Source organism: Entamoeba dispar, genomic scaffold (genome assembly GCF_000209125.1).
Source record: "Entamoeba dispar SAW760 scf_1105229459721 genomic scaffold, whole genome shotgun sequence".
Lineage (NCBI taxonomy): Eukaryota > Evosea > Mastigamoebida > Endamoebidae > Entamoeba > Entamoeba dispar.
The window spans coordinates 4,363-32,130 of record NW_001853834.1 but is presented as its reverse complement, the minus strand read 5'-3'; the positions used below and the strand labels follow the sequence as shown (position 1 = coordinate 32,130).

The 27,768-nt window shown below is 25.6% G+C and overlaps 15 protein-coding genes across 15 annotated transcripts in view, besides 20 other annotated features; 7 read left to right on the top strand and 8 right to left on the bottom strand.

Moving 5' to 3' along the window:
* Window positions 1-65: 65 nt before the first annotated feature.
* EDI_065110 (actin-regulating kinase, putative) lies at window positions 66-1,526 on the top strand (the record flags this gene model as incomplete). Its single annotated transcript, XM_001736334.1, has 1 exon — window positions 66-1,526. One exon carries the CDS (start codon window positions 66-68, stop codon window positions 1,524-1,526), a length of 1,461 nt encoding a protein of 486 aa, XP_001736386.1.
* A 252-nt stretch (window positions 1,527-1,778) lies between these two features.
* Window positions 1,779-4,181, top strand: EDI_065100 (Rho/RAC guanine nucleotide exchange factor, putative; the record flags this gene model as incomplete). Its single annotated transcript, XM_001736333.1, has 4 exons — window positions 1,779-2,069; window positions 2,115-2,367; window positions 2,418-4,009; window positions 4,068-4,181. 4 exons carry the CDS (start codon window positions 1,779-1,781, stop codon window positions 4,179-4,181), a joined length of 2,250 nt encoding a protein of 749 aa, XP_001736385.1.
* Window positions 2,075-2,113: a sequence feature (AT_rich).
* Window positions 2,374-2,409: a sequence feature (AT_rich).
* A 102-nt stretch (window positions 4,182-4,283) lies between the features above and the next one.
* On the bottom strand, window positions 4,284-4,997 carry EDI_065090 (uncharacterized protein; the record flags this gene model as incomplete). The annotated part of the gene is made up of 1 exon (XM_001736332.1): window positions 4,284-4,997. The coding sequence occupies one exon, from the start codon at window positions 4,995-4,997 to the stop codon at window positions 4,284-4,286; it is 714 nt and encodes a 237-aa protein (XP_001736384.1).
* A 16-nt stretch (window positions 4,998-5,013) lies between these two features.
* Window positions 5,014-5,089: a microsatellite.
* A 250-nt stretch (window positions 5,090-5,339) lies between these two features.
* Window positions 5,340-10,253, top strand: EDI_065080 (protein serine/threonine kinase, putative; the record flags this gene model as incomplete). The annotated part of the gene is made up of 1 exon (XM_001736331.1): window positions 5,340-10,253. The coding sequence occupies one exon, from the start codon at window positions 5,340-5,342 to the stop codon at window positions 10,251-10,253; it is 4,914 nt and encodes a 1,637-aa protein (XP_001736383.1).
* Window positions 6,593-6,617: a sequence feature (AT_rich).
* Window positions 10,214-10,433: a sequence feature (AT_rich).
* A 6-nt stretch (window positions 10,434-10,439) lies between these two features.
* On the top strand, window positions 10,440-12,773 carry EDI_065070 (RAB GDP/GTP exchange factor, putative; the record flags this gene model as incomplete). The annotated part of the gene is made up of 1 exon (XM_001736330.1): window positions 10,440-12,773. One exon carries the CDS (start codon window positions 10,440-10,442, stop codon window positions 12,771-12,773), a length of 2,334 nt encoding a protein of 777 aa, XP_001736382.1.
* Window positions 12,774-12,802: 29 nt separating this feature from the next.
* Window positions 12,803-12,824: a sequence feature (AT_rich).
* A 5-nt stretch (window positions 12,825-12,829) lies between these two features.
* EDI_065060 (uncharacterized protein) lies at window positions 12,830-13,342 on the bottom strand (the record flags this gene model as incomplete). The annotated part of the gene is made up of 1 exon (XM_001736329.1): window positions 12,830-13,342. One exon carries the CDS (start codon window positions 13,340-13,342, stop codon window positions 12,830-12,832), a length of 513 nt encoding a protein of 170 aa, XP_001736381.1.
* A 194-nt stretch (window positions 13,343-13,536) lies between these two features.
* Window positions 13,537-13,582: a sequence feature (AT_rich).
* A 269-nt stretch (window positions 13,583-13,851) lies between these two features.
* Window positions 13,852-13,901: a sequence feature (AT_rich).
* Window positions 13,902-14,176: 275 nt separating this feature from the next.
* Window positions 14,177-15,715, bottom strand: EDI_065050 (mitogen-activated protein kinase kinase, putative; the record flags this gene model as incomplete). Its single annotated transcript, XM_001736328.1, has 1 exon — window positions 14,177-15,715. One exon carries the CDS (start codon window positions 15,713-15,715, stop codon window positions 14,177-14,179), a length of 1,539 nt encoding a protein of 512 aa, XP_001736380.1.
* A 65-nt stretch (window positions 15,716-15,780) lies between these two features.
* Window positions 15,781-15,811: a sequence feature (AT_rich).
* A 5-nt stretch (window positions 15,812-15,816) lies between these two features.
* EDI_065040 (uncharacterized protein) lies at window positions 15,817-17,217 on the bottom strand (the record flags this gene model as incomplete). Its single annotated transcript, XM_001736327.1, has 1 exon — window positions 15,817-17,217. The coding sequence occupies one exon, from the start codon at window positions 17,215-17,217 to the stop codon at window positions 15,817-15,819; it is 1,401 nt and encodes a 466-aa protein (XP_001736379.1).
* A 169-nt stretch (window positions 17,218-17,386) lies between these two features.
* Window positions 17,387-17,419: a sequence feature (AT_rich).
* Window positions 17,420-17,593: 174 nt separating this feature from the next.
* On the top strand, window positions 17,594-18,631 carry EDI_065030 (uncharacterized protein; the record flags this gene model as incomplete). The annotated part of the gene is made up of 1 exon (XM_001736326.1): window positions 17,594-18,631. One exon carries the CDS (start codon window positions 17,594-17,596, stop codon window positions 18,629-18,631), a length of 1,038 nt encoding a protein of 345 aa, XP_001736378.1.
* Window positions 18,632-18,637: 6 nt separating this feature from the next.
* Window positions 18,638-18,700: a sequence feature (AT_rich).
* Window positions 18,701-18,790: 90 nt separating this feature from the next.
* EDI_065020 (uncharacterized protein) lies at window positions 18,791-21,682 on the bottom strand (the record flags this gene model as incomplete). The annotated part of the gene is made up of 1 exon (XM_001736325.1): window positions 18,791-21,682. One exon carries the CDS (start codon window positions 21,680-21,682, stop codon window positions 18,791-18,793), a length of 2,892 nt encoding a protein of 963 aa, XP_001736377.1.
* Window positions 20,291-20,312: a sequence feature (AT_rich).
* Window positions 21,683-21,693: 11 nt separating the features above from the next.
* Window positions 21,694-21,760: a microsatellite.
* Window positions 21,761-21,764: 4 nt separating this feature from the next.
* Window positions 21,765-21,860: a sequence feature (AT_rich).
* A 145-nt stretch (window positions 21,861-22,005) lies between these two features.
* EDI_065010 (uncharacterized protein) lies at window positions 22,006-22,845 on the bottom strand (the record flags this gene model as incomplete). Its single annotated transcript, XM_001736324.1, has 1 exon — window positions 22,006-22,845. The coding sequence occupies one exon, from the start codon at window positions 22,843-22,845 to the stop codon at window positions 22,006-22,008; it is 840 nt and encodes a 279-aa protein (XP_001736376.1).
* A 31-nt stretch (window positions 22,846-22,876) lies between these two features.
* Window positions 22,877-22,941: a sequence feature (AT_rich).
* A 58-nt stretch (window positions 22,942-22,999) lies between these two features.
* Window positions 23,000-23,023: a sequence feature (AT_rich).
* Window positions 23,024-23,084: 61 nt separating this feature from the next.
* EDI_065000 (rap GTPase-activating protein, putative) lies at window positions 23,085-24,947 on the top strand (the record flags this gene model as incomplete). Its single annotated transcript, XM_001736323.1, has 2 exons — window positions 23,085-23,991; window positions 24,058-24,947. The coding sequence occupies 2 exons, from the start codon at window positions 23,085-23,087 to the stop codon at window positions 24,945-24,947; spliced, it is 1,797 nt and encodes a 598-aa protein (XP_001736375.1).
* Window positions 24,127-24,152: a sequence feature (AT_rich).
* Window positions 24,948-24,953: 6 nt separating the features above from the next.
* Window positions 24,954-24,976: a sequence feature (AT_rich).
* Window positions 24,977-24,987: 11 nt separating this feature from the next.
* Window positions 24,988-26,598, bottom strand: EDI_064990 (uncharacterized protein; the record flags this gene model as incomplete). Its single annotated transcript, XM_001736322.1, has 1 exon — window positions 24,988-26,598. One exon carries the CDS (start codon window positions 26,596-26,598, stop codon window positions 24,988-24,990), a length of 1,611 nt encoding a protein of 536 aa, XP_001736374.1.
* Window positions 26,224-26,268: a sequence feature (AT_rich).
* Window positions 26,599-26,686: 88 nt separating the features above from the next.
* On the bottom strand, window positions 26,687-27,271 carry EDI_064980 (uncharacterized protein; the record flags this gene model as incomplete). The annotated part of the gene is made up of 1 exon (XM_001736321.1): window positions 26,687-27,271. One exon carries the CDS (start codon window positions 27,269-27,271, stop codon window positions 26,687-26,689), a length of 585 nt encoding a protein of 194 aa, XP_001736373.1.
* A 168-nt stretch (window positions 27,272-27,439) lies between these two features.
* Window positions 27,440-27,493: a sequence feature (AT_rich).
* Window positions 27,494-27,495: 2 nt separating this feature from the next.
* EDI_064870 (uncharacterized protein) overlaps window positions 27,496-27,768 on the top strand; it is a gene marked incomplete at both ends in the record, with an annotated part of 381 nt that continues 108 nt past the window's right edge. Inside the window, one exon of the mRNA XM_001733286.1 lies at window positions 27,496-27,768. This exon is cut by the window's right edge and continues 108 nt beyond it. Coding sequence (XP_001733338.1) covers window positions 27,496-27,768 — 273 coding nt within the window.

Below are 27,768 nucleotides of genomic sequence, written 5' to 3'. Positions count from 1 at the left end.
AAGTCCTTGTAGATAGAAAACTAGGACAAGGAGGATTTTCACAAGTTTATCTTGTCCATTCTCAAATGAGCAATAGAGAATATGCAATGAAAGTTATGTATTATGGTGACCAAAATGATTTAAAGCGAATTCAACAAGAAATAAATGTGCATAAAGCGTTATGTAAAAATGAGTTTATTGTTCCACTGTTTGATAGTGCTGTGTACAGTGAACCAGAAAAAAAAGTAGTACTATTGATGGATTATTGTCCTATTTCTACAATTAATGTATTAGAAAGAACATATCCAAATCCAATAAAAGAAGAAGCTGTTTTAAGAATGTTTTATCAAATTTGTCATGCTGTTGCTTTTATGCACTCACAAAATCCACCATTGTGTCATAGAGATTTAAAAGTAGAGAATGTATTATTTAAAAATAAGAAGTTCTTATTAACTGATTTTGGTAGTGTTGTACCAGAAAGTAAATTTTATAATCGGACTAAAGGGGATTGTCCTATAATTGATGAGAATATTCAAAAATATACTACATTGGCTTATCGATCACCAGAAATGATTAATCTTTATGATTATAAACCAATTGGAAGAAAAGCTGATGTCTGGGCATTAGGGTGTGTATTATATAAAATTTGTTACTTTGATACTCCATTTGAAGAATCTCCAATGAGAATTCAATTTTGTAAATACTCTATTCCAAATAACTACTATTCTAAGAAAGTGACTCAATTCTTTGAAAAGATCTTTGTTGTTGATCCTTTTGAACGTATTAACACTTTTCAACTTATGGATATGATAGCTAAAGAAGTTAACTTACCAAATCCTTATGCCAATTTAATGGACCAAGCTGATCCTGCTGTTTCTAATGCTCCTTCATTATCTCCAAATCCTGTTCAACCTAAGGAAGAAACTTTTAAACCACAAATATCTACTTCAAGTTCTGCTGGATTATTCTGGGATAATTTTAAAGACATTCCTACACAATCTGATGAATCTTTAAAACAAAAACCATCTGTTCTTCAACCAAAAACATCTGGAGAAAGTTCAACACCTTCATCAATCAGTCATTCAACTAATTCAGTTAACAATAACACTCCAAATATTTCACCATCATTAAACAAATCAACAGATTTATTTTCCTTTGATGAATATCCAAAGAAGTCATATACTCCAATGACTACATCAACAGATTTATTCTCATTTAATCAATCAAGTAATACCTCTGTTTCTCAATCACCTAAACCATCATCTTCTGCTTCATTATTTGATTTTGGAACACCTTCAACAAAACAAACAACTATTGTTATGACTAATAATTCATCTAACACACATTCACCTCAACCAAAAAGTCAAACACTATTTGATTTTGAATGTGAAAGTTCATTTAATTCAAATTCTCAAAAGAAAGATGATATATTTGCTTCATTAAATACTACTAAATCAAAGAGTTTATCACCAAATATTCAACAAACAAGTGGAGATTCATTTTGGAAAGGAACAAAAGATTCCTTTGATTTTAATGGTCAGTGGTAAGTGAGTGGTTTGTTTTACTTATTAAATGTTTATTTTATAATAAAAGATAGTCAAGGAAAGAGTACAGATCTTGTTATTTTCTTGAGAAATATTAACAGTTTAAGAGAAGGAGAAAGAACAAAAAATATTAGAGAATAAGAGAATGTTAATTTGAAATAAAAAATAGGATTTTTATAGTTCAAGTAAAAAAATAATCTACTTTTTGGAAAAACCAAAAAAGAAACTAAAAAAAATTTTAAGTTTAGTTGGGAAATGGAAAGTGATGACCAATTCATTCAATTTATTCAGAAGAAAATGATGTTAATATCATGGATGGAATCTATTCTTAAAGTACCTATAAATCCTGATTTATGTAATTCACTTAAATCAGGAACAATTTTATGTTATTTAGCAAAAACTATTGATGATGATCTTATTCCAGTTATTCATGACTCTAAACACCCATATAAACAACTAGAAAATTTAAATATGTTTCTTCAAGTGTGTAAAGAAATGCATGTTCCATTACTAAGAATTGCAACATATGATGATTTTGTAAAAGGGGTTTGTTAATATTTTATTTATTAGATTAATTAATTCATTTAATAGAATATTGTTAGAGTAGTTGAATGTGTATTTTTATTTGCTACAGAATGTTTTAAAATTTATAATATTGAACCATTTCCACAAATTCCTATTGAAGAAGTTAAAAAAAATATTCCTTCAGCTCAGGAAGCTGAAAGTATTAAAGAGCAATTAAAGTATATTCAAAAAACAGTTATTGGAGGTAAAATTCGAGTTTCTGCTTCAGTATTTCGAACTACATTACAATTTCTTATGTCAACAACAAAAGGATTTGATAGTTTGCTATATTTTAGTTAAACAATTAATAAAATATATTTATCACAATAGTGAATGTATTTGAAGGTACTATTGCTAAAGCACAAGCTTATTTCAGAAGATTTTCTGCAAAAAATGAAATGAATTCATTAAAAAAAAAGAATGCATTTAGAATTAAAGTTACACAAGAAATGATTAAAACAGAAGATGATTATGTTCATTATCTTAAAGAAGGTATTGATAAATATAGACCAATTATCCAAAACTTTGTTGAAAATGGTGCATTAAAGAAAGATAGTGTTCAAGTAATTTTTAATAATATAGAAGAAATTTATCAATTTAACTCTAATTTTTTAAATGATTTGAAGAAAGCTACTGAAGATATGAAACCAAATAAACCATGGATTAATGTTTATAAAGAACTTGAAGGTGCACTTAGTGTTTACACTCCTTACCTTGTTAATTACTCTGAATCTATAGAACGAGTAGAACAAATTTTATGTATTGAATGTGTTAGAGAAGCACTAATTAAAGAAAAAGGGAATGATAAAGATATGTCATCATATTTAATTATGCCAATTCAAAGACTTCCAAGGTACGTTTTATTATTAAATGAATTAAAAAAACATACATGGAATGATCATCCAGATGCAAAAAATCTCGTTGAAATGGTTACTCTTATTAAGAATGTAACTACCACAATAGATGAGACTAAAACTAAAGCAGATAGTGAAAGAATTAAACCAAAATTATTTGATAAATTTACGCCAGGAAAATTTGGAGATATATCAAACGAAGAGATATTATATATAACTGATTTTAAATTAAAAGGATGTCCAGTATCAGCTATTCTAACACAAAATTTACTTGCAATAGCAAATAAAGAAAATTTACTTAGATTTGTCTTTCCGTTGTCAAGAATTACTCTTCTTCCTTGTAACTCAAAAAAAGATTCTATTAAAATTAGAATAAGGTCTAAAAGTAAAATAAAATTACAAGGAAGTAAACTTGTTCCTGACGGTGGATTAATTAGAATGGTTAATGATCTCAAAAAGTTACAATCTGCTTCAATTCCTAACTTCCCATTAACAGAAAGTTGTGCAATTCATAGGACAATAGAATTACATTCTGGTAATATTGATAGAAGTATTGATCCAGAAGAAGAATTAATGAAAAGGAGAAAAGACAAAGGAGGAAGGATTTCTGTTTATTCGAAAAGACCTATTGCATTGACTAATGACCAACTACCGTTTAACTCTTCTTTATTAAAAGTTCCTACTGAAAGAAAGAATAGATGTTCTGAAATTCCAACTGATAATATTAAATGTATCGAAGAGTATAAAAATGATAGACAGTCAGAGTGTTCAAGAAAAGACTCTGTAGGTGGAACTGATAGTCCTTCTTCATTTAAACCTAAATTAACAATTTCTGTTAATAATGGTAAAGGGGATACTTCAAAAAGAGATCGTAGATCTTCATGTGCTGAAATTACATTAAAAGTATCAAAACATGGTGGAAATAATGATTTAACAAAGAATATGTTAAGAGAAAAAGGTGTTCAATTAGTAGATGGTAAAAGAACACTTAATTCACTTGGGCTCGAGGTTTATTCTTTTAAAGAATTAGAAAATAAACCAGAAGGTATTGCCAAAGACGATTTAGTTGTTTGTTATTTTTAATACAAAATACAATCAAATTAAGAATAAAAATTAACACTTCTAGTTTCATTTATCAGATGAAGATTTTATCGAATTATTCGATGTTACCTTTGATATGTTTAAATCATGGAAACAATGGAAACAACAAACAGAAAAACAAAAGGCAGGATTATGGTGAAAACTATTTTCTCATTTTACTGTAATTGCAATGAATTTCACTTCATTGAGTCTCTGTTTTAAAGCTAAACAAAGAAATTAAAGATATACTTTATTAATAAAATTAATCATCTTCTTCACTCGAATCTCCCATAAATTGTGCCATTAATAGAGCTGCTTCTTCTGCTAATTTTCTTCTCTCATTCATATCAGTTGTTTGAGCAGCCCTTCGTTTGTAATCTAATAATTTATTTAATGCAGTCTCTAATGTAAAATCTTTTTCATTATTTTGAGTTGTTTTCTTAATTGGTTCTTGTTCTTCTTTTGAACTATTTGATGGTTGTGGTGGTCTTAATAACGTTTCTTCATTATAGTTCTGAGGTTGTTGAGAGAAGTTCCATGGATTATTTGCAATAGCCTCAGCAATTCTGTCTATTCCTTCTGCATTATTTTCATCTTCCACTGCTTGTCTATCCACATACTCAATATTATTATCAATACACCAATCAAGTAGTTTACCATTTCCAATAATCATATTTAATTCTCCAGCATTGTATTCAGTTATTTTTTGATAATTTGGAGTATTTTCTTCGCATATATATCCTCCCCATTCATTTTCTATCCCTTCTTCTATACTTTGAAGTGGAACTAATTCAATATCTACAGATCCATATTTATGTATAATTGTAATTTTTTGTGTCTCTTGTTCATTTATTGGCTCATATTCAACCTTTTCTTTTCTGTTTAATCTCCCATTGGTTATGTGATGTTTTAATGTATGAACAATTTCTTTGAATTCCTCTGGTTTCAAATTAATCACAGCTACCTTATTACTCATCTCTATGTTCTTTGTTTTTTAGTTTTTTTTATAATATTTTTATTTTTTTTATTTTGTGATAAATAACATTTTTATTATATTTATGTTATTTTGCAACAAAACTTTTTTCAAGAATTTTTTTTGCCTATTATGCCTATTAACGTACTTTTGAAAGATATTAAAAAGATTATCTGATACCTTTTTTTGTTTGTGAATAATAAATCATTAATGGATTCAATAATTTTTTTTGTTGTAACTCTTGGTTCTATTTTATTTTTAGACAAACAGTTTTTGGCAAACGACATTCAATAGGAAGTGGCTGTTTTGTCATATTTAAGATTAAAAACTACTTATCTTAATTGGATGTTCGTTGGTGTTGTACTTTTCGTATTTGTTAATGTTTTTTATGCAAGATCAAATGAATGGACTGAGAATAATGGTGTTATTGGTTATTTTTCAAAAACTATTGAACGAAAAGGATGGACTCAAGAATATAAAAAAGTTGGTGCTAAAAACAGTGATGTATTCTATTTTATAAATGGTTGTTGTACTTTAGAGAATACTATTTTTCAAGACTTCGATACTACTGGGAAGTCTCCAAAATATCTTCACTTTGAAGAGTCAACATCAACAATGAAATCATTCGGTTTAAGAACGAAACATTCTGAAGGATTGTTATTTTTATTTATGAAAGTTATTCCAGATAACTTTGTATTAACATTTGGTTGTTTTGGTGTAGATGGATGTAGAACAAAAGTTGCTGATTCATCAAAACCAAATATTCATATTTATAATTCTAGTATTAATATCTATTCTGACATAAACCAAAAATTTTATTTTATTATTGAAACAGATTCTACTACAAGATACATTATGATTGATGGAGACTCATTTCAAACATTACTATTTGATTTTAGTTATTCTTCTCAAAGTAATCTTCCAAAGTATTTATTCACTGGTCACAATATTGAATCAGTAATAACAACACACTATTCTATTTTCAATGTTTGTAATAGAGATGGAAATGGTAGGTATGTTATTTATGATTCAATTAAACCATTATCTGATTGTACATGTTCATTAACAACTTCAATGCCAAATATTTCAGTTTTATCAAATTGGAATTATCCTGACTGTATTAGAAATTCTTCAATGTATGATTTAAATCTTCCTAATTTTGAAACTATTCTATTAGAAGATTTAAAGTATTGGAATTCAATTAATTTTGAAACAAAAACTAAGGTTATTGATCTAAATTCTATAGGCGAATTAACTATTAAAAATCTTGTCTTATCTTCTTCAAATGAAATTACATTTAATGGTAATGTTATTGTTTCTTCTTTAACAGTGACTTCACCTTCACATTGTATATTCAATGATATTCAAATAAATAATGAAATAGATATCTCATCTATTCAATCACAAGAAATAATTTTATTCACAAGACTAATTAATCATTTTGACTCACATTTTTTTCTTAATAATGTAAAGACTTGTGGGAATAGATTTGTCCCACAAGATGCATTTTTTATGTGTCAATGTATTTTTGATGGATCAAATTATTTGGATTCAACACTAAAACAATTTATTGATTGTTTTAATTATAAACTATATCCTAATAATAATTTAAATTTAAAAATTGATTTCAGTTCATATGAAATTCAGTCAAATGAGTATTGGAATAATGTTACAATAGAACAAAATACTTATTTTAACACAAATGATAAAACTCTTTCATTTAAATTCTGTTCATTTAAAGGTTATAATATTTTGATAAATGGTTCTTTGTTTTGTGAGATATTACAAGTAGATTCTCATACTAGAATTAAGGTAAATGGAAAATTTGGAATAGAACAATTCATTAGTGAAAATGATTTTTTCAATATTAAATCAGAAAGTGTCATTTCATTAAATGAGCAAAGTTCTTTATTCTTTCCAGCAATGTACTCAGTACAAACATGTATTAACTTTGCTGTATCTTCAACGCCATTTAAATTGATAAATTCTTCATTCTTGACTTATAAAATGATTTCTTTATCTTCTAATAAACTTATTCGTATATGCCCAGTAAGACATTTGGATGATAAAGTTTATTGCACTTTAATTTCTGGGTCATTATCAAATGGAAGTTATAAAGAGGTATATTGTCCATGTTATTCTTCAAATTGTATTCTTCAATTATTACCTTCAATAAGTTTTTTCGATATTGATCATTTTTTTGAAGGGATTGTACATATTAACGATAGTCATTTGGTTATTGAAACAAATATTTTTGATTTTTCACTTAGAATTACTGCAAATCATTCCTTTGTTTACTTTCCTTCACAAATAAATAATACAAATATTCTTTTTAAAAACTCTTTTGATAGTGTTATTTCTTCTGATCAACCATTTAAGCTAGGAAATGAAATAGTTTATACAACCCAAACAATGGTATCATATTGTTCTTCATATTATATAATGAATGATAAAGTATCATGTTTGGTCTGTGATGGAATCATTCTTAATGGAAACTGTGTTAATTATGAGGGAATTGATATCCCATATTGTACAAAGAAAAGTAAATATACTTGTCATGAATGCAGTGAACATCATGAATTTATTAATGAAACATGTTCTTTATGTCCTATTAATTGTCGTAGGTGTATAAATAATAAATGTATATTATGTGAAGATTATTATCAAATTGACAGCTATGGAGGGTGTCAGAAAAATGAAATGTTAAAAGTTATATCTAACAAAGTTATGTTATGTCCTGAAGGTTTTTATTCTGATGGAACACAATGTCTACATTGTGAAGAGCATTGTATCCAATGTACATTAAAGAAGTGTATCATTTGTGAGGATAATTATATTAATAATAATGGTGTTTGTATTAAGAAAACAAATAATGAAAATATTGTTTCAGTAGAATCAATTATTTCGTGTTCTAATGGATACTTTTTAGAGAATGGTAGATGTATTTTATGTTCTTCCAAATTTCATGGATGTTCAATGTGTTCTCCTCAAGAATGTTATAGTTGTTTTAATTCTAGTGAAATTATTACAACTGATAAATCATGTTCATATGTTGATTGTATATCAACTAATAATCATTTTATTTCCTGTAATGATAAAGCAAAATATTTTAATGGAACTGATTGTATTTATTGTGATAAAAATTGCAAGTATTGTACTAACAGTAAATGTGTTGAATGTATTTCTGGTTATATTTTAAATTCTTTGGGTCAGTGTATCAACAAAGGAAATGTCACAAATTGTGAACAATATGTACATGGTTTTTGTGTAAAATGTACTAATAAAATGTATGTCTCAAACTATGAATGTAAGACATGTCCTGAACATTGTTTAGATTGTTTAAATTCAGAGTATTGTTTTAAATGTGAGAATGGATACACCGCTATTAATGGGTCATGTGCTTTGTCTTCTTTGGTTATACAAAATTGTCAATTTTTATTTTCTAATAATGAAGGATGTGCTGTATGTATGAAAGGATATTTCAGGTCGTCTTCATTATGTAGAAAATGTGAAAATAACTGTTCATTATGTCAAACAAATTTACAGTGTTTAGAGTGTAATGAAAATTATTATCTTTCGATGAATGGGTCTTGTCTTTCTTATGAGTTATTAAAGAATTGTAAATCAAAGACTTCTACTGGATGTGAAGAATGTAATATTGGTTATACTTTAAGAAATAAAGAATGCATTCATTGTTCTCATGTTTATGAAGGGTGCTCTGAATGTAATTCTTATCAATGCATTTCTTGTACTGATGGAATATTAAAAAATTTTCAATGTATTCCTTTATCACAAGTGAATCATTGTATTTCAGTTGAAAATAGTATTTGTTCACAATGTAGTTTCTGGTATCAACCCAGCGATGATGGGACGTATTGTCAAAGATCACCTGTATGGTGGGTAATTATATTAGTCATAATGGTGATTCTCTTAGTGATTATTATAACTTTAATAAGTATTGGATGGTGTAGTAGAAAGTATTATAGATATAAAATTCAAAAACAATATGAAAAAGAAAATAGTTTCTTTGATATAAGATATTGTAATATTGTATTTATATCATTACCTTACAATAAACAAATAATGGTAAATAAAAATACAATAAAATTTAAAGAAGAAAATAATAATGATTTCACTGAACTTAGTGTTGGAAAAGAAATAAGAGAAATTCTTTGTATTGCAAATATAACTAAAAAAACAATTAAAGTCCAGTTAACAACTAAAGAAGAAAATGACAGATATTTATTGAGAATTAATCCTCAAATAATCACTATTCCAAAAGGAAAAGGATGTGAATTTGAAGTATTTGTTACTCCATTATGTTCATGTACTGTTGAAGATCAAATATTTATTACTTCAAAAAGTATTCGTACACAAATTGAACAAACTTGTACTGTTAAATTATCATTCAAAACAAAATTATCAACAAGATTAGATTATACAGAATTTAAAGAAATAAAGAAAATAGGAGAAGGTTCATTTGGTATTGTTTATGAAGGAATATTTAGAGGAAGAAGAGTTGCAATTAAAAAAATAAAGAATTTAGAAGATAATGAAGAAGTTATAGAAGAATTTGAGAAAGAAGTTTCTATGTTAGATAAATTTAGATGTGATTATATTATTAATTTCTTTGGAGCATGTTGTTTAAAAGATCATATTTGTATTGTTACAGAATATGCAGAATATGGATCGATTAGAGAACTTATTGTAAAGAAGAAAGAAAGTATTCCAAAGTTATCAATTCGTTTAAGATTTCTTCTTGATGCTGCTAAAGGAATTCAATATCTTCATAATAATAACATATTACATCGTGATATCAAACCAGATAATATTTTAGTAATGTCTTTTGATGAAAAGAATAATGTATTGACTAAACTAACTGATTTTGGAACTTCAAGAAATATTAATATGTTAATGACTAATATGACATTTACCAAAGGAATTGGAACACCAATATATATGGCACCAGAAGTTCTTAATCAAGAAAAGTATAAAAAGGAAGCTGATATATATTCATTTGCAATTACTATGTATGAAGTTGGTCAATGGAATGACCCATTTCCAAAAAGTGATGAAAGATTTGGTTTTCCATGGAAAATAGCAGAATTTATTACATCAGGAAAAAGATTAGAAAGACCAATTACACTTCCAGAAAATCTTTATAATATAATAACTCATTCATGGACACAAAATCCAAAACAAAGACTTCTAATATCTTCAATTATTAATTCATTAAAAACAATTATAAATACACAATAAAATATCTCTAATTTAAAAAAAATTATATTTTTAAAAAGATTTTTATTTTTCATTTATTATAAAATTACAAAATCTTTTAAAAAAAGATGAAAAATTATCTCATTGAAATTTATAAAAAATCAATTTTTCTTATTTTTCCTGAAAATTTCTTTATTAAAAACTTATTAATTAAAAAAATTTCTACCTATGCAACAAGACCCTCTTGTAATAACTAACACTATTCAATCAGAGGGTATTAATGATAATACTAATAATGAGACTTCACCAATTACTCATTCCAATAAAATACAAAACAATTCTTCATTTCATTCTGAAGAAAATGAAATTAGTAATTCTTTTAACCAACTTCAACATAATGGTATTGCTTCAATAGAAAATAAAAGTTATATTCCTCCTAAACCTGAAAAAGCACCTCCTTCCCCAAGAAAAAAAACATTTCATAAAATTAATTCTGTTGAAAAAAAAAGATTATCAGAAGGGTATAGTCCATGCTCATTGATTAATGACATACCACATCCAATAACACCTCCTTTAAGACCTAAATATTTTCTTGGTGATAAACCATTATACGATGCACCAAAATACAAAAAGAAACTAACTGTTATGGACAAACAAACACGTATTAATCGAAGGAGAATCCAATCACAATCATTTATTTTTGTTAAAGGTGTTCCATTAAACTTTGAAAGATATTCACAAATTAAAGAAGAAAATAATAACAGTCAAATCCAACAAAAATCTTTTAACTCAGAAAATATTCCTACTGTCACTATTGAAAATATCCCTTCAAGCGAAGTTTTAAGTGAACTACAAAATAAGTCTATTCAAATAGAACAAGTTAACAAAAACGAATATCATAACTCATTGTTAGTTATCACTCATCCTATCTTTCGATCATTAATGACTACTAATATTTCTATTTTACAAGATGCCCTTAAATTAAATGCAATACTAATATTACCACCAGTATACTCTATCAATGATATTGATTTGACAAAAGATTTTTTCTATTCTCATTTTATTTTACTTGATAAACAATCATTACATTTTATAACTTTAACTCAAATACCAGGAATTATTTCTGATTCTAGTTTAAGAATTTTTATGAGTGATGTTAAAGATTTTAATGGAACAGATTTTGAACGGTTTGATGAAGTTATTGAGACAGTAAAAGATATATCTAAAACAAGTGCTCCTATATTCTCAACGAATATCATTGGTGTTGAGGCTTATATTGGAAAAGAAACAAACCTATCTCAACTAAATATTTTATTAACAAAATCACCAATCTATCAACATGGATGTAGTTGGGCATGGAAATTAATGGATGGAAATGCCCCACTATCTTTTAATGAATATACTATTGAATTGTCATTAGATGAAAGTGTTGAAACAATTAAAGCTTCAATTCCAGGATTTATTGACCAACAACGAATTGATAAAATGATGTTAAACGATAAGTTTCAACCACAATTTGTATCACCACTGGATGATGAACGAAGAAAAGAATTAAATAATAATAATGAAATACAAAAAAAGGTATATCAAAAAATTCTTAAAACAAAAGAAGTTTCAATCCAAACTGATCAATTTGTAGTTGGTTTTGGAGAAATGGTTAAAGGAATGAATTTAGACGAAAGAAAAGAAGTCATTGAGAAGTTTATAAAAGAAATGATTATTACATTAAAAAGATTAAAAATTGGAATTGGTGAAGATAAACAATATTTCACTGTTCTTCAAAGGTTATTATATACTAGAGTATTTAAATATATTTGGCCACCAAGTATTAACACAGTTGAAAAAATGAATCTTAAAGAAGTTGAAGAAGATCATCTCATAATGAATAAAGTTATAGAACATCAATTTGTTACACCAGAATTATTAGATGTTGATTTTGATGAAAATAAAAGTGTAAAACCTCTAAGCTATGCTATAAATTGTTTAAAACAAATAGATTCTGTTAGAACTGCTCAAGATAAATTAGCATATATTTATATTGCATTGCGTATTATTGAAATGACAACAATTTTTGTAACAGGGAATGTAAGTGGAGACACTTTTGTTCCTATTGTTATTTATACTTTACTAAAAGCAAATTTACCTCATTTAAGTTCAACAGTAAAATATGTTATGACTTTTGCTGAAACTACTAGAGGAGCTCATTCATGTTATTTCTGTAATTTTGTAGCTGCAGTGTCTTTTATTACTCAAATGAATGAAAACTCATTACATTTTGAAGAAGATGGAATTTACCAACAATTAATCCAACAAACAAAAGATTCTTATCAGTATTCAATTAAACAACGTTGTCCAACTATTCTTCCAGCTCATTTACTTGCTTTATTTGATGTAACAAAAACAGATGAGCCACAAGACCAACTTTATCGTATGTTACAGTCATCTTCTGATAATTTCCCACGAGAAGAAATCCCTACACTCCTTTCTGTATTAAAATCTTTGTATGAAGAAAATAAACGTTTAAAACAACAAGTAAATAAAATAAAACAAACACAAAATTAATTAAATGTTCTTTGAATTTTCGTCTTTTCAATTAAATTATAATATAATAAACAGGGTTAAGCAAACATTTGTTCTAAGTGATAGTTCCATACAACTGGAGACTGTGAACGTTTAAAATCTCTATCAGGAGAAGCAACAACAAATTTAGAATTAAAATAATTATTACATCCTGATACAAACAAACAATTCACTAAAAATTGTTGTAAAGAATTTAAAATATTTTTATTACTTGGACTACATGTCTGAACTACTAAATTACATTCAGCAATAATCATACTAACATATTTTCCTCGTTCACATTTTGGAGATATATAAGGTTTTAATAATTCATCAAATATATCTTCTCTTGCAGCCATACATGCATCTCTAAATTCTGTAAAGAAACAAGGATCACATATCGTGAAAGACTGAACTATTTTATGTGTAATTTTTTCTTTTAACACTCCATATGCATAAAATTCTAATACCCGTTGTCTCTTTCCAAAAGAAGAAGAAAATGAAACAGGTAAAAGGTTATGGGAAAAAACTTGTTTCATTATTCTATGAAAATGAGCAGATTGTATTGTCATAGTAATTTAACTAATTACATTCTTTTAAAGATCCTTTTATAATTCAAATTGTATCATCTCACTAAAATAATCTTGAGGTTTGTATAACGAAAAGTCAATTAAAGTATTTTTTTCTTGGGTTAAACGTGGCAAAATCAACTTTTTCTTTAATATTATACTAAAATAGAGGCAAATAATGGGAAATAGAGACATTCAATAATATATTAAAAAATATTTTAAGATAAAAAACTATTAATAAAACAATGACTAATTTCTTGAGGAATCTTAGTTTCAATGAATTACATTGTCAATGTGAAAAGACAGATAATGATAATAAAAATGAAAAGGAAATTGAAGAGAAGAAAATACAACATCTTAGAGAACTTACTTTAAAACAAATATCTCAAGAAGAAAAAGAAAAACTATTATTTTACCATATCAATACTCAGTTTAATAGAATTAATACCTGGATTAAACAAGAAAACTATGAAATGATTATCTATAATACGAGTATTAATGCTGGAATTTTGTTATATTTAATAACATTAAAATCTAAAAAAACTGATTTATTTAAATTTTTGTTATTGCTGAATAATTGTATTCAACAATTAACTTTTTATGAATTAAATGAAGATGAACGACATTTAACTACTGTTCTTCGCTACTTACAATCAATTAACCAAATAAATATAAAACAGTTAGAACTAAAAGAATATAAAACATTATTTCATTCGATCCAACAACTTCCAATTTATTCACAAACAACATCATATTGTGTACCTCAAGTCATTCCATTTATCTAAGATAAAGAGAATAATATTAAAGAGATTGATAATTGAATGTTTATAATTATTGTTATTTTAATAAACGAACCATAAATGGATGAGAATAAAATTCTTCCCAAGACATTCTATCTTTTTCTTCATATACCATTAACTTCGTAACTAATTCAATGATTCCAGAATATCTACAATCATTTATAAACACAATAGGAAATTGAACCTTCTTTTTTTCTTTCATTTGTTGAATAAATTCAGTTTTTGTTGTAGCAAATGGAAATCTACATGTTGTTAGTCTATATAAACAAACACCAATAGAATATAAATCACTTTTTGAAGAATATGTTGTTTGTTCAAACATTTGAGGAGCTGCAAATAATGGGGAAAATTCTATTGTATCCATTTCATCAGCTAAAGATCTTCCAAATCCAAAATCAGTAATTTTGAGTAATGGAAATGGTTGGTGATGAACTAATAAGAAATTTTCTAATTTAATATCTCTATGAATAAATCCTTTTTCAAAATGTAAATATCGTTGACATAAAGCTATTTGTCTAAAAAGATCCATTACTAATTCTAATGATGGTAATTTACCTCTTGAAGCAAATTGTTGAATATAATTATCTAAATTTCCTCCATCACAATATTCCATTATTAAAAATGAATTAGATATAGTTCTAGGTGAAACTAATCCCAAGTCATAAGCAAATGAAAATTGTGAAGTACAAAACCCAATAAATTTAACTACATTAGGATGGTTACATAATCGAAGTATTGTGGCTTCTCTTTGTAGTGTAGAACTATTAATTCCATTAGACTCTTTAATTGCAACAATTTCATTATGAGAATTACTACATTTCATCACAATTCCAAATCCTCCCTTTCCAATTTTTTCAATTGGTTTATAATCAGTAATTACTGCTTGATCACCTTGAATAAAATGAACTAAACGTTGTACTATTGGGTGTTGAACTATTTGTTGAATTGGAATTCCATTTTTTAATGAATTAATGATGATATGAGCATCTGGAATTTTCCATATTAATTCTAAGTAATGAATAATCACAATATTAATATCACTTTTTTGTTTTAAAATATAAGGAATAATAAAACATGAAGGTGACACTAATAAACGAGGAAATGGAGATGCAGGATCTCTAGATAAAACAAAACCCTCTTCAGTAAAGTATACTAATGTTTGAATAGATGACAATGAACAATTAATATGTAACAAATCACCTGCTAAAAAATTCATTTGATCTTGGGTGATGTGTTGTTTAAATACATAAGAGTGAATTGAAATAGGATATATCGGTTGTGTAAAAATCCATAGTTGTTCTTGTTCTTCAAATTTACCAAATAAAATATTATGTACTGGTAATATACAATCCATATTAAATGAATAAACCTTTTTTAATAATTGAATGTAATGAATAATTTCATGAATACAATGTTTAGGTAAATTAATTTGAATTAATGCAATTTCTGTTTTATTTTTTAAAAGTGCACGATGCCATTCTAATTCTCCATCATCGCTAAAATAGTCAATTAATATTGGTTCATTTTCAACAAACATAAAATATTCTTTATATTCTAAATCCTTAATTTCAGCCATATAATAATTCATTCAAAGTTCTTTTTCAAAAAAAACCCTTTAAAAGTAATTTGTGATATTCCTTCAAATAAAAATAAATTTAAAAAAAAATAATTAGGTTGTTATTTACCCACATATGTAAATCCAGAGAAGTCAACTCCTCCATTTCTTGGAACGTATTGTTTCTCTTCATCAATTGCTTCTTGAGTCTCTTCTAAAAACTCTTCAGAAATCATAGCAAGATCTTCTTTACTAGTAACATTAGGAACAAAGGGTGGTTTAATTTTTTTAGCTTTTACCATTTCAAAGTCCATATTTTTAAAGAATGGGTGTTTCATCATAACATCAGGATTAGTGAGTCTATCCTCAGGATCTTTTTGTAATAAATCAGATATAAATTCTCTAATAGCAGGTGGTGTATTTTTTGGGAATCTAACATCATCACTAACAATTTTTTGATACATAGTTTGAACATCATTATCAAAGAAAGGTGGCAATCCTAATAACATTTCATATATTAATGTACCATAACTCCACCAATCAACAGCAAAACCATATCCATTTCCTAATAAAATTTCTGGTGCAAGATATTCTGGAGTTCCACAAAATGTATTTGTTTGATCTTTTTCAGTTAATCCTTCTTTACATAATCCGAAATCAGTGATACAAACATGTCCTTCATCTGTTAATAAAATATTTTCTGGTTTTAAATCTCTATAGACAATTCCAGCGTCATGTAAATATTTAATTCCAATTAATAACTCTGCAGCATAAAATCTAGTTCTTTCAATAGAAAATCTATGTTCTCTTTGTAAATGAGCAAATAACTCACCTCCATTAACATAGTCTAAAATAAAATATAATTTATCAGGTGTTTGGAATGAATAATGCATTTGCATTAAAAACGGATTTTTTGATTTAGAAAGTACATTCTTTTCAGCCATTGTATGTTCAATTTCATTATTATCAATAATATGTGTTTTGTTTAATATTTTCATTGCATAAATTTGTCCTGTTGATTTTTCTTTAACTTGCATAACTTTACCAAATGATCCTTTTCCAATTAAGGATAACATTTCAAAATCATCGACTCCAACTTTATGTGGTTCACCTGATTGTGAATTTGTATTTCCTTCTCCTAAATTTTGGGTTGAATTACCATTAGAATTACTTTGAATTCCTTCTTGACTAGATTGTTGTGAACTTCCAGACATAGCTGATAAATTTTTATTTCTAACAAATCGAGAAACAGCTTGAATCCATGAATCTCTTTCAGCTTTTGACTCAGCAGCCATAAAAAATGTTCTATTTGGTGTTACAATTCCAAAACAATTTTTCTTCTTTTCATCTTCTAATAAAACGTCGGACGCTGAATTCACATCAACACATCCTTTAGAATTTACATCTTTTTTATCTTTAAAATAAAATATCATTCCTGTTGGTGTTAATACACACCACCTCTTTTTCCATGACTTCCAACTTCCTCCTTGTTTAACAAGAAATCCTGATTTTACACTGTCCATCTTTCTCAAATTTTAATTTTTTTAGTTCTTCCTTTTAAAAGTTGTATTCTTTTCTTCTTATTTCTGAGTTCTTATCACATTCCAAGAACTTTTCTGTTATTTTTCTTTTTCAAAATGTTTACTTCACATTTTTCTTTTTTCTACTTCTTCAATCTTACACCATCATTTGTTAATTTATATATAAATAATTCAAATAAAAAATGACGTGGAAACGAATTGTATGAATTAGTCACAAGAAAAAGTATTTGAACTTACAGATAATAATAATTAGTTTTAAAGTTCTTATGAAGTTTTATGAATTAAAAAAACGTGATATAAAACATGAAAAATACAATAAGGGAAAAAAAGAGAAAAAAAAAGGAAACTATAATTTATAATGGATATGAATAATGATGAAGTACTTCTTGAAAGTGATGGTGTTATTATTAAACAATCTGATTATAATCGACTAGAAGAAGATCAAATGCTTAATGACGTAATTATTAATGCATATTTAGGTGAATTAGAAAAACAATTTATCAGTTGTCATTTTAAAGTCTTTAATACGTTCTTTAGTGCTAAAATTCATTCTATTTGTAGTGTAAATGATGATGACTTAAGAGAACAACGATATAATCAATTAGTGAATTGGTTAAAAGATGATGAAAATTTAACAGATTTGCGATTTTTATTATTTCCATGTCATTATGAAACACATTGGTTTACTATAATTGTTTGTAACAAAACTCAAAAGTCTCAACCACAAGAAGATTGGGAAAGAATTAACTCAGATGAAGAAGGAGCTATTTTTGAAATTGAAATTGGAAAAGAAAAAAGTTATTGTGAAAACTATAAAAAAAGTATTATTGAAGTAGAACATCAAGACCCTCTTTCTCAAACACTTTTAGATTCTCCATTTAAAAAACAAAAAACATTAAATTCAAACAGTGAAATTGATACATCACCTAATTTATTTTTCTCTTCACAAAATAATACAGAATTAAAAAAGAACTTAAATCAATTAAAAGATGCTTCAATTTCTATTGAACCATGTTGTGAAGATTATATTGACTCACCATGTATTCTTGTAATAGATTCTTTAAAAAGTATTTCTCAAACAAATGAATTAACAAATAATATTTTAGAATTTATTAGATGGGAATATAAAAGAAAAGAAAAAGAAAAGACATGGGATGAAGAATGGGAACAACACAAAAGAGTTCTTTCACTCGACGTACCTCAACAAAGTAATGGGGTTGATTGTGGTGTATTTATGTTATACTTTATTCGTAAGTTTATGGAATATACTCCTTCAGATGGAATAAAATTTAAACAAATAGTAAATGATATAGATCCAAAGAAAGAACGGTTATATATTAAAAATGTAATTAGAGAGTTAATTAATAGTAAAACGAATAAAGTAATGTTAGATTGAATTGTGAATTAATAAATAATAGTTTTTTATTATTTTGTTATAGTTTAAAATAAAAAAAAATCTTAAATTCTTTTCAAAACTAAAGAACTTAAATTTTGATTTTTTAAGACTTCTTGTTTAAATTGCGTTGTGAACAATCTTTATCTCTCCTTTTTTCTTTTAATTCCATAAATTTGGTGTTTGTGCTTCAACAAAAATTATACAACCATTCATTAAACCTAATGAACATTGTAATGGATTTTTCTTTGATACAGCAAATGAAACAACATTAGAAGAAGGAATACGAATAGTTTTGAATATTTCAGAATAAATAATACATTTAACTACACTGAAATCTTTACTTTTAATAAAAATTAAACGAGTATTTGAACAAATAATAATAAAGCTATCATCATGTGAAAATTTTGAATCAATCAAATATTCATCTGGAAGTAAATCATCAAATTGATATAATGTTTTACTTTCTGTTATTTGAATAATAAGTACATTGGTTTTAGTTGTAATAAGAATAATTGGCTTTGAACAACTTCCATCATAATTAATAATATTTAATGAACTATAATCAACTGATATTGATTGTCCAAATTGATTATTAGAAATTGGTGTATAATATCCTTGATTAAAAATATCAAGAGTAAGTAAATAAGTACTTTTTAATAATATCTTTTTAACTGAACATTGATGAGAATATAATTTATTTACTGTTGTTTTTTCAACATTATATAATACTATATCTCCATTACTTAATCCAACACAAAAAATTGAATTGTCTGTTTTACAAAAATCAGTACAAATAACTAAATCTAAGGCAGAACTTTTAGAAGAATATATTGTCATTAAATTCTTTTTAGACTTTAAATGATATAAATACAACTCATGTCCAGTTCCAAACAATCCATAAAAACTATTATCAGAAATTGATCCACTTATTACATATCCTGGTTTTATTAAAAATGAACATATTGGAACTACTTCTGGTGCAATATAACTAATACTTTGATTAGGCCATAAAGTAAAAGTTAATATTCCATTTTCATCAATAGAAAATATTCCTTTATTAAGTTCAGAATGCATTAAAAATTTAATTTGACTTTTATTTTCATTTAGTTTAGCAAATCTATAAAGAATTTTAGTTTTATTATTTTCTAATGCAATACCTTCTTTTTTATTTTCTATTCTTTTATGTTTTTCAATTAATTCATCAAGTTTAAAATCTAATTGTTCAATTCTTTTTTGACACTCTTCTTTTTGAAGAGTTAATTCTTTCATTTCAAATATGTTTTGACATAAATTTATTTCTTTATCAATAAGATGAAGTTTTTTTCTTAATTCATTTTGTTGATTAATCATACTTTTATGTTCATTTAAATTAATTGTTTCTTCTATATCCATTTTACCATTTTCTTCTTCATGAATTTCTGTTTTTTCATTTAAAAATTCATAATTAGAAGGTAAATATTTTCTAAATTGATTTAATAATTGAATAGAACCTTTTTCTCCACAAATAAGAATTGAATTTTCATTATTTAATGAATATCTAGTAAATACTTTTCCTTGTGTTGGTCTTAAAGAAAGGTCTTGACAAATTTCTTTTTCAAAATGCTTTAATATAACAAAGTTATTTCCTTCTAATCCACAGAAAATAAAATTATGATTTGGTTTAATATAAATAATTTTATTTGGAATTGAATATTCAAAAATATCTCTTGTTTCAATATTTACTTCTATTAAATCATATAAACTCCATATTAATATTCCTTTATCTGTAGCACATAAATCTACATCTTCAATAAAGTCACAGTCATTATATTTAATTAAACATTTCATTTTTTCCCTAACATTTCCATTATTTAGTTCTTTTGATGTAAATCGATGAATTTCTTTATTTTCTTCTATTTGAAGAATATTAAAATTCATATTTTCATCAATAGTATATATTTTATTTCCATGCACATGTAATTTATGTAATGCCTGTTTTCCTATTTTTTGAACAAATGCTTGACTTAATGTAGGAAAATCATATATAACAAGAACACCTTCATTTGTAATAATATATAATTGTTTTTCATCAATACAACAACATGTAGCTTTTCCAATGTCTTGAAAACTATTTTGACTAAAACTACCTAAGAAATCAACTTTTTCATCTTCTATAATATAGAACTCTAATACACTTTCATTATAAATAATAAATCCATTAATTCCATTTGTACAATAATGTGCATTTGATAAATCTATTGATGAATGGTCTAACGAAAACGCTGATGAAATTTTCTTTTTTTTAGAATTAACTAAAATAGCTTGTTTATTAATAAAGAATATTAGGATATTTCCATTATTTAATAAAAGTTCTTTTACTATTTCTGAATGACTATCTTTCATATCCCAAATATCAAATGAAGTTATTAATTTTCCAGAACTAATCATAGTATCATTTTTTGTATTCATTGGTTCTACACGAACTTTTAATTTTTCTTGTGTACTCATTGGAATTTCTGAAAAGAAATTTTTAACTGAAAGAAGTGTATTTCTTTCATTGTTAATAAGAATTCGTTGAAGTAAAGATGTTTCATTAGGAACTAAATAAAGACCTCTATTCATTGAAGAATGTTCTTCAATCATTCTATCTAATTCATTTGATACTGCTTGTTTACGATATTCTTCTGTAGAAGAATAACTTGATGCAGGTGGATATTGATTAAATCTTTTTAATTGGGCAAGTGTATTTATTTCAGTTAATGAATTAAATAATTTAAATTCATTTTGAAGATATGAAAGAGCAGAAGATGGTTTATTTTCTAATAACCAAAGAAAGAAATTTTTTCTAATACAATAAAGAATTCCTAAAGTATCAGATGAACTTTGATCAGTAAATGATAGTAAATATTCTTCTGCTTGTTCAAATTCTGCAATAACTACTAAATGAATGAAATATGTTTTATCAAAATAAACTTGTGTTTCTTGTTCAAATATATGTTTTGAACGATTCCATTGATGTTCTTTGAGGTATTGCCAAATGAGAAAGTTAATAGAAGCAGTGTTTGTGTCCATTTTAGGGAGTAATTTTTAAGTTGACTTTTTTTCTTTTTTATTTTAATTTTTTTTTTTAAGTTCTTTTTATTATTTTTAAAAGTATTATTTTTTATTGATATAAATAACGAAATTTTTTTGTTTAAATAATAATTAACCCTTAAAATTCCATAATTTTTAATTATATTTTAATTATATTGGAGTTTATAAAAAGAAAATTTAGTAAAAATGAAGTGATGACTTCCATGTTAGACACTGAATTCTGAGGATAACATTTGTATTAGTCTGATCTCTTTTCTTTTAAATAAAAGAATTAAATAAAAGAATTAATGAATGAAATAAGTTTATTTTTGAAACCATTGTCTCACTGATGAAAGAAAAGGAATTGGTTCTGTTGATGGTTTTATTTCAAGTAACTTTCTTCTAAAAAGTTCGCTTTTAATTGGGTCAATTGGCTGTAATATAAATTGTTGATTTAATTCTTCATGTCTTTCCCAACAAATAACATTAGTTTCAGATTTATCATTACCACCTTTAATATCAAGAGCAAGATTAGCATGAGAACAAATAATGATATATACACCTTTACCAAATGACTCAATAAACCAATGATTAGTTTCGTCATTAGGATCAGCATTTGTTTGACAAACATTAACACCAAAATAATCTTTATTGTCTTCTCTACCTAAAAATTTACCACTATGAACAGCACGAATTAAAACACAACAAGTATGTCCAGGTTCTTTACATTTAATAAATTGAAACATTTGATTTTCTTGATTATTAGAATAAAAGGTTAAAGCATTAACCCCATCATATTTTTGACAACCAGCAATATCTATTCTCAATTTTGGTGCACATCTTGGAATAATTTCATAAATTTCAGTATTAGTAATTCCAAAACAAATACTTGTTTTTTCTTTTTCTAATTGATACAAAATGTTTAATTCATTTTCAATTATTTCTAATTCATTTTCAAAATCATTTACATCACTTGATTGTTCATATTCACTATCATTACTAGGTAACGTTTTTAATTTTAACTCTAATAAATCAATTCTTCTTTTAAAATCATTAACCTTTTCTTTAATAGTTCCAGTGTTATTAAGAATTCGAATATCAAAAATTAAATTATTAACTTCTTGAACTCTTTGTGTTGCTCTTCTCAAATATTTTGCATCCATAAAATTCTTTTTTAGTTCTCTTCTATTCAACTAATTATTTAAAATAAATTTTACAATTTATTAAAATCATTAACTAAATGATAATATAAAAAATATCCTTCTCTTTTCTATCTAATGAACCTGACGATTTTCGTCCAAATATTTGATGGATTTCTATTTTTTATTTTATTTAATTTTTGGTTTACAAAATACAAAAGAAGGATAAAAGAACTTAAAATAAAGTGTTGTACGACGTTTGTATGAGTGAAACCCCGAGACCTAAGTTCTCTTTTTTTACTAAAGCACCAAATGATAAAAAAAAGAGGGCACCAACTCATTCATTTTTTAGAAAAGAATCACCAAATGTTTCTTCAATAGCTCGTTCTGAACCAAGCACTCCTATTTCTTGTTCAACTACTATTCAACAACCTCCATTAAATCAAATTCACCCTTCTCTCTCTTCAGAAGATTTAGTTAAACAGACTGGTTCTTTAAAAGTAAAATTGGACTTAGATGGTAGAAATTCATTAAAAACAATACCAACTTCTGAAACAAATTCTCTTACAGAAAGTCAAATTTATAAAGGAACAAAAGAAGTTAAGTCAATTCAAAAATTTTTTGGTGGAAGCAAATCATCAGAACAAAAAGAAAAAGAAAGTTCTAAAACGGTACAACTATCTAAAATTAGTAGAAGATCTTTTATTAACCTTAATAAATATACTAAAATCTCTTCTTTTGAAGAAGAAGGTAATCAACTAATCAGTAATATTCAAGATGCTTTGATTACAGGATTTATTAACAATGAAAAAGAAATTGAAGTTATATTTTCAAATCAAAGTATTCCTGTTTATTCTTCTTTAATTCCTAATCTTGTTTATCCAAATAAAAGATTAATTAAAAAACAATCTGCTTTTAAAGTTCTTATAGACTCATCTATTCCATACAAACATAAAACTTATGATTGTTGGTCTAGTTTATTATTACCTGAAGAATTATGGATAGATGAGGTTTATCATCCATTCAATATTATTAATGAAGATTTATCTCCTAATTATCATATTGAATCAAATAGTAATTCTATTTCAAATAAAACTGATTTAAGTCAATATGAAGTAATTAATATTGATGATAATTATAAATTCTTCAAAGAATTATTTTTTAGTAAATGTTTGCTTTCTCTAATCTATTTTTACTGAATAATTTACTAATAAAAAGAAAATACTTATTTTTTAGCACAAACTCAATTTTATGTTTTCCGTGACAATGTAACTATTTTATGTTATCAACGACTTTTAACTCTTCAATTTATTATTATTTTTAATAATAAAGGAATTCATAGAGTGTTATTAACTGATGATGATGAGTGTTATAAATGGTGGCAAACTGTAAATGGGTTCAAAGAAAAACCAATTAGAGTGAAACCAAAAATAAAGTTTCAAGAGGAACTTTTACTTTTTGAATCCAAATTAATTGTGACTGAATATAAATTTGGGGTCATCTATATGAAAAAGAATCAAAGAAGTGAAGAAGAAGCATATGAAAATAATGAATGTTCACCAGCATTTTGGAAATTTATGAATCTTATTGGAACCAAAAAACAATTAAAAGGGTGGCAAAATTATAGTGGTGGACTTGATATTATTAATGGTAAAACAGGTGAGTTTATGTATTATCAATATTATGATAAATTTAACTTTGAAATTGTATATCACGTTGCTCCATTACTTCCTTATTATAATGGAGAAGAACAGCTTGAAAGAAAAAGATTTATTGGAAATGATATTGTTGTTATTATATTTAAAGAACAAAGTGATGAACATGATTGCTTTGATCCACGAGTTATTAGTTCTAGTCTTAATCATATATTTATTGTAATCACACCAGAAAGGAATGATGTATTGAATGAAAGGTATAAAATTAATGTTGTGTGTAAGTCATGTATTAAACCATTTCCTCCTTTTATTGAAGATAAATGGTATTATCATTCTATTGATTTCTCTGATTTCCTTATCAGAAAATTGATAAATGGTGATAGAACTGCTATTACTTGTAGTCCATTTATAGAAAGAATGATTCATTCAAATGAGAGATTACTGAAACACGTTGTGACTTCTTCACTATAACTCTTGTTTAAAATTAAATTAATTTATTTGTAATAAGTTGTTAATTAGTAATTATCATATTACTATAAATTCTAGAAGTATCCATTAAAGATGAATGGATAATTACTTTGTTAATATTTGATATTGAAGTTAACATACAATTACTTGAATTGATAATACATAATAAATCAAAATCTTCTGGTAATTTCATAAATAATTGAGCCTTACAATTTTCTATAATAATTTGATTTAAAGAAGGTTCATTGGATAAATTTAATGTTTCAATTCTATTGTATAAACCATTAAAATGAATTTTTATTAATGAAAATGGAAGAAGAATATTTTTATGACAGAGAGAATTTATTTTTAGTGAAGTTAATGAGTTGTATTGAATTAAATTGATTCTTGAAGTAGAAGAACAGTCAATAACTAATTTTTTAATTCTAAGTTTTTTTGGTAAAAGTAATTCATCACATCTTAATTCTTGAAGTTTTAATGGGAATAATTGACTATTATATGAAATATGCGATGGGTATTTTCTAATAATACTTATCTTAGTTAAGTGTTGTAATGATTTCAAACTTGTAAATTCAATGTCATAACATTGAATCATTAATTCCTTAAGTAATGAACATTTTATTAAATTAAAACAATTTGGTGTTTCATCATATTCACACTTTAATGGAACTGTTATATCTTCTAAGAATAAAGACGTCAGTATTGAAGGTATATCAATATTTTTGTATAGTCTAAGTGTTAATGATTGTAATGTTTGTGGAAAAATTAATTTATTGTATGAAATTGTTTTAAAAGATAATACATTATTTGGAATATTAGATATATCACAATAATCACTTGATATAGAAGTTAATTGAGTAAATTTTTGAACACAAGAGGGAATTGTTTTAAAAGATAAACTAGAAGGAAAGTATAATGAATTGAATTGTGTAATCAAATTTATTGACTTACTTATAACTTTTAAATTTTTTCCATGATAAATAAACGATTGGAAATGTTTATCATTATCAGAGAGTATTCTTTTATAAAAGAATACATGAGGCAATCTACGAAGAATTGATTTTGAAATATTATTGTCTTCATCACTTATAATATCAAAAATGATCTTTTCAATATCACAATCTTTTAATCTGTCATATATTTTTTGAGTAGAAAAGCCAATTGTTTTATATCTAAAAAATGAATACCGTTTAAGGTGATCAAGAATAAACATTGTCTCATCTGTGTTATTTATATCAACAATATAAATTTGTTTTAGTTGATGATATGGTCTTAAATCTATAAATTCATTATAACTTATAATTATTTTTATTGAAATTATATTGTCATATTGTTTTAACTGAATAATCTGTGGAATAGTAATTCTTTTAATTCCTATTTGTTGAATGTTTTTATTAATTATTGAAACGTATAATACATTTGGAACAGTTATGCTTTCAATATTGGGAATAATATTGAGTATTTTATTAATTTTTGTATTCATTTTGAAGACTTGATAAATCTTTTTACTTAATTTTATTCCATAAGGAAATTGTTTTATAATATGTAACGTATCTTGACATTTTGAATTAATAAAAGAAAATTGAAGGAAATCGATATAATCAGAAAAGTATAATAAAACATTTGCTAAATACACTTTTTCAAGAATTGTCATCTTTTCTTTTTATACTTTTTAAGTTCTTTCAAAAAAAAAAGAAAAAAAAATTTGAATTCATTTATTCTTAGTAATATCTACTTAATTGTTATTCAACTATTCTCTTAAGAACAAATGCCATATTCTCTGCTAAATTCTTCATTGTGTTTTTAGCTTCACTATCTTTTTCTACTTCGTGTTGATCAGTAACATTTGGATTATATCCATCATTCCAATAAGTTGATCCAATAGTAATCATACCATTGATTCCAAACCAATGGTTGATAGTATCATAGACGTGAATAGCTCCTCCTCTTCTTGCCATAACAACTGCTGCTCCTACTTTTCTATTTAATGTATTTTTAATAGCAAATGGTACTGTTCTATCAATAAATGTCTTGACAACACCAGGAACGTCAGCATAATATGTTGGACTTCCAATAATAATTCCATCTGCAGCAACTATTTTTTCAATTAACTCATCCATCACCGGATCCTCTTGCCAACACTTTCCAGTCTTCATGCATCCCCAACAAGATTTACAAGTTTTAATATCTTTCCTTCCAAGTTGATAAATTTCTGCATTAATTCCTTCTTTTTCTAATCCTTCCTTTACCCAACTTAACATAGTAAAAGTGTTACCATTTTCTCTTGGACTTCCATTAATCAATAACACCTTAATTTGTTTTGACATCCTTTTATTGTTTTAAAGATTAAAAGTTCGGATGCTTTTCTTTGTTCAAAACCTCATAAAAAACCGAAACAACACCGAAAAATTTTTTTCGTTTTCGTCATATACTATTTTTAGAATTTTGTTTTTATGTTATTTATTCCAAAATTAATAATAAATTTTTCCAATCACAAAAATAAAATAAAAAATAAAAAAGAACTTAAAAATTTTATATTATTTTTTTTACTATGAAAGCTATTTTATTTGTTATGATGCTTGCTGTGTGTTTTGCAACTGTTAAAACACCTACAACAACTCCAGTCGTTCAATCAAAAAAGACAAGAACTCCAGTAAATGAAACAAAACCAATAAATGGAACAAACCAATTGAATGCCACACAACCATTGACTATCAAAAAACCAGTGAACGAAACAAAACCAGTGAATACTACAAAACCAATTCTTAATAATGAAAAGAAAGAATTAAACGTTACTAAACCAGAAAAGAAGGACAAAATAAGA